A 12,582-nucleotide genomic window follows, 5' to 3' on the forward strand; every position below is an offset into this window, starting at 1 on the left:
TACTTCCTGGAGTTCCCTGGTGGCCTAGTGGTTAGGATTCCGAGCTTTCACTGCTGTGGCCTGGGTTCAATCCCTGGTTGGGGAACTGAGATCCCGCAAGCTGCTTGATCTGGCCAAAAGAAAAAAGATACTTCCTGACCCTCTGTACTCACCCAGCAGGACCTGGTCATCTGCTGGCTTTGCCTTTTCCATTTTAACCCTGGAGAAAGTCCGCACACACATTGAGAGCCAGGAAAGAGAAGGATGGGGTGGTCCCTGCTCCTGAAGCGCTGCCAGACTGGAAGGGGGCATAGAGGCCCGCCAGAGGGATGGGTGGGGAGCTGCCTGGGGGGTGATAGGAGGGGACAGGAGCCCTCCTTGTGGAGGACAAGCAGCATCAGCCTGTGGGCAGTGGCGGTTGTCCTGTAGGCCATGGGCGTCCCTGTGTCCAGGTCGCTGACACGTGTCATAGTGGTTCTGCTGTGCAGCTCTGCTTTCTGTAGACACCTTCAGCACAGATGGCCGGCCGGCTAAACACGTGGTAGGCACACACTTCAACTAAAAGTTGTTGGGAAGCAGATTTTCAGATGCTCTGCTCGTGGTATCCTGAGTCTGGGCCTTGGCTTGTTCTGGTTGCCTTGACAGACAGGCAGATAGACAGAAACAGACCAAACGCCCTTTGGTCAGGCCTTCCAGTGGCTTATTTGTGACTTTTTTTTTTTTTTTTTTTTTTTTAAGTTTCAGGTTTTTTGTGGCTTCTCTCAAGCCATTTTCACAGAGATTTATCAGTCCATCCCTGTTCAGTTCAGTTTTGCCTTTAAGTTCACATTTTAAACTCTGAATCCCTCTGAGTTTTCATCATTTTTCAAGAAAATTAAGTGGGCCTTCCTTTAAGCATAGTTTATTATTTTCTTTATTTTTGTGGACCTTCTGTTTGGAGGGCAGCAAAGTGTTTTTGGTGAATTATCCTAAATCCACTCTGTCTGCTTGCTTTTAGCCAGTTGGTTTTGCTTGTGGTTTGTAGCACTTGTGGTTTTACTTAAAGTAGAATTGCTGCCCTCTCAATGTGCCTGTACAGAGAGCCTAAAAGTTTCTTCTACGCTACAGCGAGAACTGCTTACAGTCTGCAGTGTCAGCTGGGGAACACAAGTCATATGTGAGGTGGTTTGCAATCCACAGTCTGATAAACTCAAGTGCATTAAAGGGGATGGTGAGAAATATATGAAATAATAAGTCAGGACAGGCCTGAAGAACAAGTCTATACACCTAGTACCCATCTGACTGCTGCTGACCATAGTTTGAAGTATTTCTTTAAAGTATCTGGACTATATCAAAACAGATCAAACAGAAATGTCAGATGTAGCCTTTATCATTCTCAACATAGGCAGCAGCCCCAGGGGACAGAACAGTTAAGATGAGGGTGGGGAAGAGCACACACATTGAGTTCACTGCAGACTGCAAGAAAAAGCATGTTTGCTGCAGACTCACTCAAGCTCACTTGGGTGGACACAATTCTTTTGTTTGTTGGTTGGTACATAACAGTAGCCACAGAAGTACTTTGAGGTGAGTTAACTTCTCCCTTCATAACCTGACTGCTAGGTAGAGTGAAAGCAAGTCTCAGACCGCAACCTGCCACTCACATTTATTAACTAAATATTTATGAGGAAGCAGGGACGTTTAAGAAACACGCACAACTGACTCATTCTGTAGGATCAGGGAAGACTTGGCTCTGCCTTTTAGACTCCTGTCGTGAAACAGTCGCTCAAGGCAAATGCCAAGACTCCAGAGGCAGAATTCTGACGTCTGTTAGCTGGTATCAGTTGGGCAGAATCCCCAAGATCAGGGCTTGTTTAGGGACTTCGCCTAGTGTATCCTCTTTGAGGGCAAATTAGGGAGAAGGCCTCATATTTACCCTGTCTAGGGGACGGTGGGGAATGGGTCTCACATATATTTATCCAGTTCACTTATCTTGAATACCTTTTCATTTCACCAGTAAAAGCTCATTTCGGGTTCATTGCAGTGTTAGTCAACAGACCAATAAAAAGCCCGTTTAAGCTAATTAGCAGAGTATTGGTGGGAGGTTGAGTGATGGGTAACTGAAGGGGTTGTGGTAGCCATCTCTGGATTATATGGGCTCCCGATTAGAATGTGGGGACCCCCCAGGAGTGCCCATCGTGATGACCATGTGGGCTGTGGCATAAGGGACACAGTGTCGCCTAGGTGATCACTGGGTGTATGCTGAAATGCAGTAGGGTGAGTTAGTTTTTCAAGTGAAAGAAAATTGTTTGTACTCTACTGCAGAAAATAAGACTTGACAGAGTTCTCCTGGTGGGTCGGGACATGTAGTCTAACTTAGAGGTATTGTGATTTTTTCAACATGAACGATAGTTCCCCTGTCCCCCCACTGCTGCCCTCAGGAGGAATCTGAGAATCTTGGGCATGGGGCAAGGATTTCATTTATTAAAGACAGTCCAGTTTTTAAAAAGTTGAGAAGTATTTCTGTAGGGTAAGTTTAGTCAAAGTAAGAAAAAAAACTCATAAGAGTAAAATTATTATATTAACTCTAAATTCCACTGGCTCAAGATGGGGTAAATCGGTCTCAGGCTGGGCTGAAGCTTTTTTATATCCAAGCTGGGAAAAATTGCTGAGCAAAATAATAGTTTAAACAAGATTGGAAGGAACAATTTAAAAGCACTCATGTATAATTGATATGTCAATTACTAATCATTCATCTAGTCATTAAACCCAGTCTCCTACAGGTACCTGTTTTCTTTTTGAATATTTGAAATGTGTAAAATTGCCTTATTTTTTTAACAGACTGATTGTGAGCTTTACATTTGGATTAGCTTTCCAACCCATTTAATTTGTGTTTATAAAACATTGCTATCCCATATGTGTATATGTGTGTGTTTGTTTGTTTTTCCCAGACTTCGTTCAGAAAAACCTGGTCTATGGCACAGTTAGAAACGTTTGCCGGAGACCCAAATTCGTATCTCCCCAGGATGTGAAGCTGAAGCAAACCTGGTAGGTGGCATTTGGGGAATTTGTGTGTGTATCAGTTGTTGTGTGCTCTGCTGCAGGTAACAGAACCTACTCAGACTAGCTACAGCATTAAGAGGGTTAGCTGGCTTGCAGACTTATGTCCTGGCACTCTCTGTCTCTGTTTCCTGTACCTGGCCCTTCTCTGAGTGTATTTGTACTTTCCTTCACTTAATACCAAAGTGCTGCTGTTCATTTGAGTGATCTGTAAGAAGGTTGAGGCTTCATGAAACAGAAAAATCAGTGTATATTTACCACATTCAAATGAAAACATAGTAGCATATATTATAAAGCTATAAAATACAACATAAATTTATAAAAAGTAAATGTTTGGTGTATAATCATTTTAATGATGATGCAGATGCAGTTAACAAAGCGTTAAATGATAAGCCAAACACAACATAAAATAAAGGAAAAAGACACCAGAAAAATCACTTAATTAGATGTTTTATCTTTAAGTTTGCCAGTGATGTTACTGAGACATCAGGTATTCTTGTGCAGATCTTTCCAGAAGCCAAAAAGTTCTTTCTTAGTTTAGACTAACTTAGAGAATGGTGAGGAAATAGTAATAATCTAACTCCTGATATTTTCTGTTTCCATCTTCAAGTGATTATATCTTTTGTTTTATAACTTGCAGGAAATCTTTTTAAACAGCCCTTGGCGTTTTTCTGTTCATTTGTGTGTATGTTTGTTAGTCAGGTTTTTTCCTCTGGTAGCAAACTGTGGTTTTTGTTTCTAACAAAGGGTTTTAAGTTCCTCTTTTTCCTCCAGTTGTGTCATGTATGAATGGCAATTCCAGTGTAGAGTCACCTGTAGCAGTTTGACTACTGACATGCATATTCTACTAGTTGGAAAGGCTTTGAAACAAGAGAAAGGATTATCCTTGTGGGTAGAGGCTTTGTGACATGTAACTATAGGGCTGCTTGTTGTGATCTGCTAGCCACTCTAGACTTGAAGCCAGCTCATCAGCTGGTCTTTTCAAGTGAATAATTGAGTCACAGACCTGAATTTTTGTAAATGTTGAAATACACCAAAAATTACACCAATAAAACCCCATTATTTTAGTACTTGGATATCATGGAATACCAAAGACAGGTGGTGCAGGCACTAATTGGCCAACTTCATCCCCAGGGTGGGATCCCTTATGTCACAGGCTGCCAGAAGCCACAAGGGTAGTGCCTGGCCTTCTATGCATTTAGGAGCAGGCAGGGCCCTCCTGCAGCTGATGGGCAAATCTGTGAACTTTGCAAACTGATCAGACCCCTCTGAATCAGTAGTTTTAGACTTGAGGCAAGTGTGCTAGGATTGGAGCTGGGGGAGGGGTCAGTTCTCTCCAATCCCCACGGCCACTTACTGGGGGAGGGTGGCCTGGATGGTGAGAGATACCATGGTGCCCATTAGTCTGGGTGTGTGACAGCAAGCCGGGACTGTAGCCAGAGCTGTAGCCAGCGCTGCTGTTAGCGGACTGCACCTTCCATCAGCCGGAGAAATCTGGCTCGTTTCTGTTTCACAGAGAACTTACAGTGTTTCTGTTTCTTCTTTTAAGATTTCACAGATGGACTTCAGTGGTTGTGTTTGTGGAGCATGGCAGGGTCATTTAAAGAAGCTAGAGGGAAAAGGTATTATCAATCCAAGCAAATAGAGTACCTGTGAGTCTAACAAAGTAGCCTCCTGGGGTTTCCGCTCCCTGTTTCCTTCGAAGCCAAGTGTGCCTTCCTTCCTCCCTTTCTTATTAAAATTTATTTTTGGCTATGTGTAAAACATGATTTAAAAGTCAAAACTATATGAAAAGGTACACTCAGCAGTCAGTATTCTCACTGTTATCTCCACACTGTTCCTATGATGGGCAAACATTTTCATCAGTTTCTGGTTTATCTTTCTGTGTTTATTTTTGCAAAAATGAGCAAATGCATATACATAAAAGTATCTTATTTTCTTTTCTTGCATAAAAGGTAACATTCTATATATACTATTCTGTACCTTTTTTCGCTTAAAAATAGATCATTACTAGATTTGTTGTGATCATTTCACAGTATATACAAATATTGAAAAAAAAATTACTCCCTTTCAGTTCATTGAAGTCTTCTAAATTCTGTTTCTGTCTTCACAGTTCTCCATCATTTGCATACCATAGTTTAATCTGTCCCCTTTCGAGGGATGTTTTGCCCTTTTTCAGTGTTTTGCTGTTACAAGTATGATACCACAAAGGATGTCTGGTGTATATGCTATTTCATATTTGTAGAGGTGGGTCCTCAGGTTAGAGTCCTAGAAGGTAAATGCAAATTCCTCTTTGTGGGGTGGAACCGTTAATGCACTCACCCCAGAATGTGTGAGGTGCCTGCTTCCCTCCCCCTTGCCAACAGAGGGAGTCATCAAGCTCTTGGATTTTCGCTGTTCTCATAGGTGGGAAAGGGTGTTTCAGTGTATTTAATGTGCTTTCTCTTATAAATGAGGTTTAATATTTTTTCCTACATGTAAGGGCCATTTGCCTTTCTTTTTCAGTGGACTGTTTGTCGTTTTGTCCATTCTTCTCTCAACATTTTGGTATTTTTCTTAAACATTAAGAGTCTTCTATCTAATGGGGAGATCAGCCCTCAGTTTGTTATATAAATTGCAGTGTGTTTTCTTCGTTTGTTGTTTGCCTTTTGGCTTTGTCTATGAAGTATTTTACCATGCAGAAATATTTATTATTTAGTTAGTTAAATTTTGTTTCAGTCTCTCCTGTGAATTGCTTCTGGATTTAGTTTTGGTTAACTATGAGTCATCCTACTTCTGGACGTCATGTTTTAGTCTCTCCCTATCCAGAGCCTACCCTAGATGCAGTTTAGAAAAACTTACCTGTCTCCTTTCTGAGACTGGATCTCTTTTGTTGTCACTCTACTTAGTTGTCAGGGGACCATGGCAGACACCACATGTCAGAAATAAGAGTGGTTATTTTGGTTAAATTCAGAGTAAGATACGAGGGATTCAGGATCTCCCTGCTATGTCACACACATTGGTGCAGTGAAGTGCGTCGTGCTTCCCTCTAACTTGTGTGACAGTAGCTGGTGGTCATGACTCCAGCAAGCAAGTCTGCTTGGGCCTCTGTGACCACCTGGGACTCTTGTGTGGGTCACTTGTAGTTATTTTCTCTTGAAACATTGAAGATATCACTCCACTGTGCTTTGGTTTCCATTGCTGCTTTTGAGAAATCAGCTTGGTCTAACTGATGCTTTCTTCCAGAATCACTTTTTTTCCCCTTCTGGCTGCTTTTAAGATTTTCTGTTTGTCTTTGTATTATGCACTCTCACTGTGATGTGTCTGGGTATGTGTTTTTATTTGTCCTGTTTGAGATCCTTTCTGCTTCTTAAGTCTGTAGGTTGGTTTGTCTCATTAGTTCTATTTGAAAATTGCCTCCATGCTGTTCTAGCTACTCTCTTTTTGGAGATTCAGTTTGGCTCTGACCAGGTTCAGGCCTTTTCGCTCTGCTCTCCGTGTCTTGGCTTCTTCCCTGCCTTGTTTGTCTCCTTCCTGCTCTGCGCCACATTCTGAATAATTTCACTGCCCCTACCTTTCAGCTCGCTCACCCTCTCTTTAGGTCATCTCATCTGCTAGTAAGCCTGTCCGTTGAACTTCTTCTTCAGGGATTGTATTTTCATTTCTACAAGTTCTGTTTGTTTTTTTTCTTTTCAGACCCTCCAGGTCTTTTTAACAGTTTTCTGTTCCTTGCATATGATTTTTTTAAATAGATATTTATTGGAATATAATTGCTTCACAATACTGTGTTAGTTTCTGTTGTACAATGAAGTGAATCAGTCATAATGCATACATATGTCCCCATAGCCCCTCCCTATTGAGGCTCCCTCCCACCCTCCCTATCCCATGTCTCTAGGTCATCGCAAAGCACCGAGCTGCTCTCCCTGTGCTGTGCTGCTGCTTCCCACTAGCTAATATTTTACATTCGGTAGTGTACGTATATTGATGCTACTTTCACTTCACCCCAGCTTCCCCCTCCTCCCCCATGTCCTCAAGTCCATTCTCTATGTCTACGTCTTTATTGCTGCCCTGCCACTAGATTCATCAGTACCATTCTTTTTTTTTTTTAGATTCCATATATATGTGTTAACATACAGTATTTGTTTTTCTTTTTCTGACTTACTTCACCTTGCATATGTTTTAAAGTTTGTCTTTTATTTCTTTAAACATAGAAAGAATAGTTGTTTTATAATCTGCCTGGTAATTTCAGCATCTTCAGTCTTCATGGGTCTGTTTCTGGTTGATTCTTGCTTGTGGGACCTTTTCTTTAGTTATTTTTAAACTGTGCCATTTTCCTAGGAAAGTTATTTGTGGGAGTTCTTTGAGGTTTAGGATGAAGGTATACGTCTCATGCCAGCAGAAACAGAAGGTAGATCTGTTGTAGGAAGAATAGCATTCTGAAACTGAATAGGAATGATTTGGAGTTAGAGTTTCACAGTCCTTATTTCTAAATCCTTTGGGCCATCTGTTTTTTAGAAATGGGTTTTTATTTCATTTTTAGAAAGAGCATGTGCTGCTTTGTATTATGTGACATATGCAATTAAACATGCTAATATTTTTTGCAGTAAAAATATGCATAGTCACTTTAAGAAGGAAATATATATAGACCACAAGTAGCCTCTTAGTAGTTCAAGTCAAATTTCTACTGCCAAATGAATTTTGACATCAATTTTATGTTTTAAAAACTGTTTTATTTGCCAATTATACGTCATTGAGGCTGTTTTTTTAAATTAATTTGTTTTTTATTGGAGTATAGTTGATTTACAAGGTTGTGTTAGTTTCATTGAGGCTGTTGGGTTTTTAAAATTTTTTTATCATTGTGTTCTGAATTCACAGCATTTTTAATTTATTTTTTATTTAATTTATTTTTGGCTGCATTGGGTCTTCGCTGTGCGCAGGCTTTCTCTAGTTGTGGCAAGCAGGACTACTCTTTGTTGAGGTGCACAGGCTTCTCATTGTTCTGGCTTCTCTTGTCGTGGAGCACGGGCTCTAGGCACACAGGCGTCAGTAGTTGTGGCATGCAGGCTCAGTAGTTGTGGTGCGCGGGCTTCAGTAGTTGTGGCTCTTGGGCTCTAGAATGCAGGCTCAGTAGTTGTGGCGCACGGGCTTAGTTGCTCTGCGGCATGTGCGATCTTTCCGGACCAGGGCTCGAACCCATGTCCCCTGCATTGGCAGGCGGATTCTTAACCACTGTGTCACCAGGGAAGTCCCATTGAGGCTGTTTTAATGAAAGTTTCAGGGCTCTTTGAATTTCAGAATCATGGATGAGGGTTTGGGTGTGCTGCTTTAGTCATATGCTCAGTCCCTTATGTGTTGGAGTTGGGATGCAGGTGAGAAATGGATCCCTCTTGCCTGATTGGTTTTGGGTTTGGTTTTGGTTTTGACCACATCGGCAAAGATGGAAGTGCTGTTACGTTGTGGAGAGTGTGGTTATGTGCTTCCTCGCCTCCTCCCTGCTTTTACAGAACCATATGCTGACGCTCAAGACTGGTGGCCTCGGCTGCTGGAGGCACCTCTGGGAAACCTACTTATGTCTAAGAACAAACTAAGTGTTTCTCTTTACATTTTGTAACAGCGTCAATTCCCAAGGCCTAAAGAGTATCCCTGAGCATTGGGACCACTTGGCCCTGTCGGACACCGGCTTTAAGGTATGAGACTGGCACTGCCCCAGGCTGGGGAGGAGGTGTCCTTAGACACAGGTGAGTGTGAGTGGACCACGCTGTGTCCTCCGCCTCTGAGAGGTGCGTGCGAGGTTTGGTTTCTTTCAGATCTTGGGGATTTTACGGCTAGATGACTACCCAGGAGGTGGCCATGGCTCGAGGGGAGAGGATGTATGGTGGAGGGAGGATGACGAACTGGAAATTTTCTAGGAAGGGCATAAATAAGGAGCTTAAGAGCTGCTTAGCTAATAAAAGTTTTACTAAGCAAGGAAAGGGAAAGAAGCCAGCAGAAGGTGTGGTGTGATGAGGACCATCTAGAAGGGGAGTTGCTGTTGGGAGGTGCTAGGAACTTACTAGAAGATGAGAGAAGGACAGTCTATTCAGCGAGTTGCAGTGGGTGCCACGCTGAGTTGAGTAGAGAGCTTAGGCCGGTGTCCGATGTTGCCCCATGTACGTGGAGCACCCTGACTGGCCTCTGACCTGGCAAGCACTGTGCAGACTGGTTTTTCCAACATGTGCCTGGGAGTCGCACAAACACACCCAGACACCAGCAGCCCTGGCAGGACGTGTGGAGGGCTGGGCAACTTTCAGACACAGTACTCGGCCATCAGGGGACCAGGCGACTGTATTTCAGGGATCAAGGAAGGTGTCACCAGGTCCACACCTAATGATGGCTGGCGCTTACACCGGCAGAGGGTGGGGAAGGACATGCCAGTTGATGGGAACTGGCTGGGGAAGGAACCCAAGTCAGGACACGGAGTGTCTCGGGTGGAGGGCGTGCATAGGCGGGGGCTGGGGGACAGGAGATGGAGGTCAGGGTCGAGCTGTGGAGTGTCCTGGTCAGGGGGCCGAGCCGCGGGCCATGATAGGTGCGGGAGTCCTTGCCAGGCTCCATGCTGGGAGGGCAGGGCTTGAGGGAGAGGGTTTGGTGGCATCTAGTGAGATGGGAGCAAGGAAACCAAAGTCAGATTTTGGGTTGCAGAGACCCATGGATGTTTACACAGAGTCCTGACCATTTAGGGTCTTTGCGGGGTGAGGTGGTTATTATACAGCTGCACTCGGTGGGGGAGGACGGTGATCCCGGGTCAGGCTGTCACTGGGCCAAGCCCCGTGGAGCCAGGAACAGGGAGGCTGCTTGGGGTCCAGGCTGCAAGGGCAGGGATTTGTGGCTTGTCACTCTGTGAGACAGTTGGGGGCTCTGAGTCAGGGGCCTCTCTGGGCTCATCAGGAGTGTTGCTTCCCAGAGCCAGACGCTAAGGGAAGGGCGGGCTCAGCTGGGAGGGAGGGGCGCCCGCGGGTCTTGCTGAGCTCCTGGGCTGCTGTGTGCTGTCTGCCGGCCTGGCCTCTCGCTCAGTGCTCGCTGTGTGTGGGGCTCACGCAGCATTGCTGCCTGTGGCAGGGTTTGCCCCCTCTCTGCCAGATGTGTGTGTGCCACATCTGTTGGCACCAGCTCCGTGGTCTTGTCGACTCTGTAGTCGGCCCTGTGTGGGGTCAGAAGAAGAGCAGCGGTGTGCTGGGGGCAGCCAGGGTGGTACTCACATAGCATTGCCTGCCTGTCCTTTAGGCTGGCTTCACAGTGGACCACAAGTGACCACAAATAGCGTGCATCCGGAGCCTGCAGAGACTGCCCCTTGAAGTAAAGGGGAGCGTGGTAGACGCCGTCTGGGTTTGCCTGTGGTTCTGGCATTTCATGAGCAGCCTTGGGAAGAGATGTATATTCTACACTTTGATGATAACAGAGTAAAAATATTTGCCCCTTACAGAGGATCACCCTCCCTTCGTCCTCAGAGGAGTTTCGAAAGATCTGGAAACTCTTCACCCATACGATGCCTCTCTATTACGTTCAGAAGATTGAGCGGGTCCAGAATGTGGCCCTTTGGGAAGTCTACCAGTGGTGCGTTGGGGGCTCGCTCTTGGTGGGCTGGTGCCTCTGTCCCCTCAGCCAGCTGCTTACCAGACATGCCCCAGGCTGCAGGGACAATCCGAGAAAGCAGCTTCTGTTTGTCCAGTGCTGCTGGGATCAGGAGCTGTTTCCCTCTCCTGTCCACCTCCTCATCCGTACAAGCTCAGTGCTGGCATGTTCTTCCAGGGAGATGGGAGGCTGCGGCTTCCCTAGAGACAGAGCTGGCTCCTGCACTAGTGCCCTCGGCCTCCCTGAAGACCAACAGGGGACGGGTCCGAATAAGCCACCCACACCCTGGGGAGTGTAAAGCTGCTGTCCTGGCAGCCAGAGAGCAGGGGCCTCCTTCTTGTGCCTGAGAACTGGCATGTTCTCAGGCACTTGTTTGTGTGGGGAGGAGCCCACATCAGGTCACCGCAGTGTGCCTGGGCTCCTGCTGACCTTCCCCACAAGAGGTTGGAGCAGTGTAATCTGAACTCTGGTTCCAGTGATGAGATCAAGGTAACTTACAGGAGAGGGAGAAGGAGGCCCTCCCTCCCACCCCCAGCCAGCATCTTCCAGCTCCCCTGGCTAAGCTCCAGGCGGAAGCAGGGTGGTGGGAAGAAGCACACTTGCCTTCCAAGGGCTGGTCTGTCTGCTTTGGGGGTTCATGGAGCAATGCAGGCCTGGAGCCCTGGAGGGAAGGCTTCCCTCTGCTTTCACCCAGGCCCTGCTCTCGCCTTTTCTGGCCCCTGGCCCATGGCTGGAGTCTCATGGACCTGTGGCTTCTGGCCTCATGACACATCTAATTAAATGTGATTCTTGGGCCGGGTGGCCTGTGTTTGGTGGCAGGCATTCTCTGCCGCCAGCACGTTCACTCCCGTGATTCTAGGCAGAAGGAGCAGATGCAGAAGAGAAATGGCGGGAAGACAGTGGATGAGAGGCAGCTGTTCCATGGCACCAGCACCGGTTTCGTTGACGCCATCTGCCAGCAGAACTTTGACTGGCGGGTCAGTGGTCTTCATGGTACTTCCTATGGCAAGGGTAAGTGCGAGGCGGCCTCTGCTGGCAGAACCCTCTTTGCCTTGCTGTCCAGGGCTCGGAAACCACTTTAAAGCAAATTGATGGAGGGCGTGTGGGGAACCAGCATGAGCTGAACCAGCGGTTCAGACTCAGCACTGGCCAGGATGTGGGATGCCCAGCTGGCGGCACCTTACTGTCATCCCCCTGTGTGCAGCCCTAGGCCTGACCCAGGGTTTGAGCAGGGGTGGCCCTGCTTAGGCTGTGGTTTGGCTTCACTGGGAAATGGGTCTGCATCCCTGTGGGACCCTTCCCAGCCCTGAGTCAGGTCCCCACCTGCCTGTGCTGTTTCCTTAGAGTAGAAATCTGAATGCTCAGATACGCTCATGTAAATATGTCATTCTTACTATAATGTGAGTTCCCCGTTTTCCTGTCTCTTAGTTATTTTTAAACTTTGTTTGAAAATAATTTCAAACTCACAGGAAAGGTGCAAGAATAATATTAAAAAAAGAAACCTCCCATGGAAATTTTACCTAGTTCATCAGCTTTAACACTTCACATTGGCTTTATCACCCCTTCCCTTATTTCTGAACCATTTGGGAGTAGGCGGCATACATCATACCCCTTCACCCCGTAACACCTCCTAAGAACAAGAACATTCTCTTCTGTAACCACGACACGGTTACTAGATGCAGAGAGTCTCGTAGTGGTGTGATCTGCAGTCAGCATCCCCTCTGCCGAGTCCATCCGTTAGCTTCCGTCCTGCATGCTGACGGCTGCGGGGTCCAGGTGCACAAGAGCCAGTGGTGGGCTGTGAACCTGAATATGTAGGCGCAGCTTCCAGCTCAGGCCCCCATTCAACAGGGCTCATGAATCTGTACATTGGGCTGCCGGTGTCTGCGCCGTGTTCCTTGTGTGGGGTCTTAGCCACGTTCCACACCGGCCCTGGGAGGACGGGCCCGACAGCCCCGTTTTATGGCTCAGGAAACG

The 12,582-nt window shown here is 46.2% G+C and overlaps 1 protein-coding gene across 3 annotated transcripts in view; it reads left to right on the forward strand.

Moving 5' to 3' along the window:
• Positions 1–12,582, forward strand: part of PARP12 (poly(ADP-ribose) polymerase family member 12) — a 48,624-nt gene that overhangs the window by 30,151 nt on the left and 5,891 nt on the right. For all 3 annotated transcript variants that reach the window (XM_027101743.1, XM_027101745.1, XM_027101742.1), the window contains exons 8-11: positions 2,907–3,003; positions 8,609–8,681; positions 10,457–10,587; positions 11,465–11,616. In XM_027101743.1, the coding sequence (XP_026957544.1) occupies positions 2,907–3,003; positions 8,609–8,681; positions 10,457–10,587; positions 11,465–11,616 (453 nt within the window). The remainder of the gene's footprint in view (positions 1–2,906; positions 3,004–8,608; positions 8,682–10,456; positions 10,588–11,464; positions 11,617–12,582) is intronic.

This window comes from Aethalodelphis obliquidens, unplaced genomic scaffold (assembly GCF_003676395.1).
Source record: "Aethalodelphis obliquidens isolate GAN/ISIS:26980383/991018 unplaced genomic scaffold, ASM367639v1 scaffold5, whole genome shotgun sequence".
NCBI classification, from domain to species: Eukaryota; Metazoa; Chordata; class Mammalia; order Artiodactyla; family Delphinidae; genus Aethalodelphis; species Aethalodelphis obliquidens.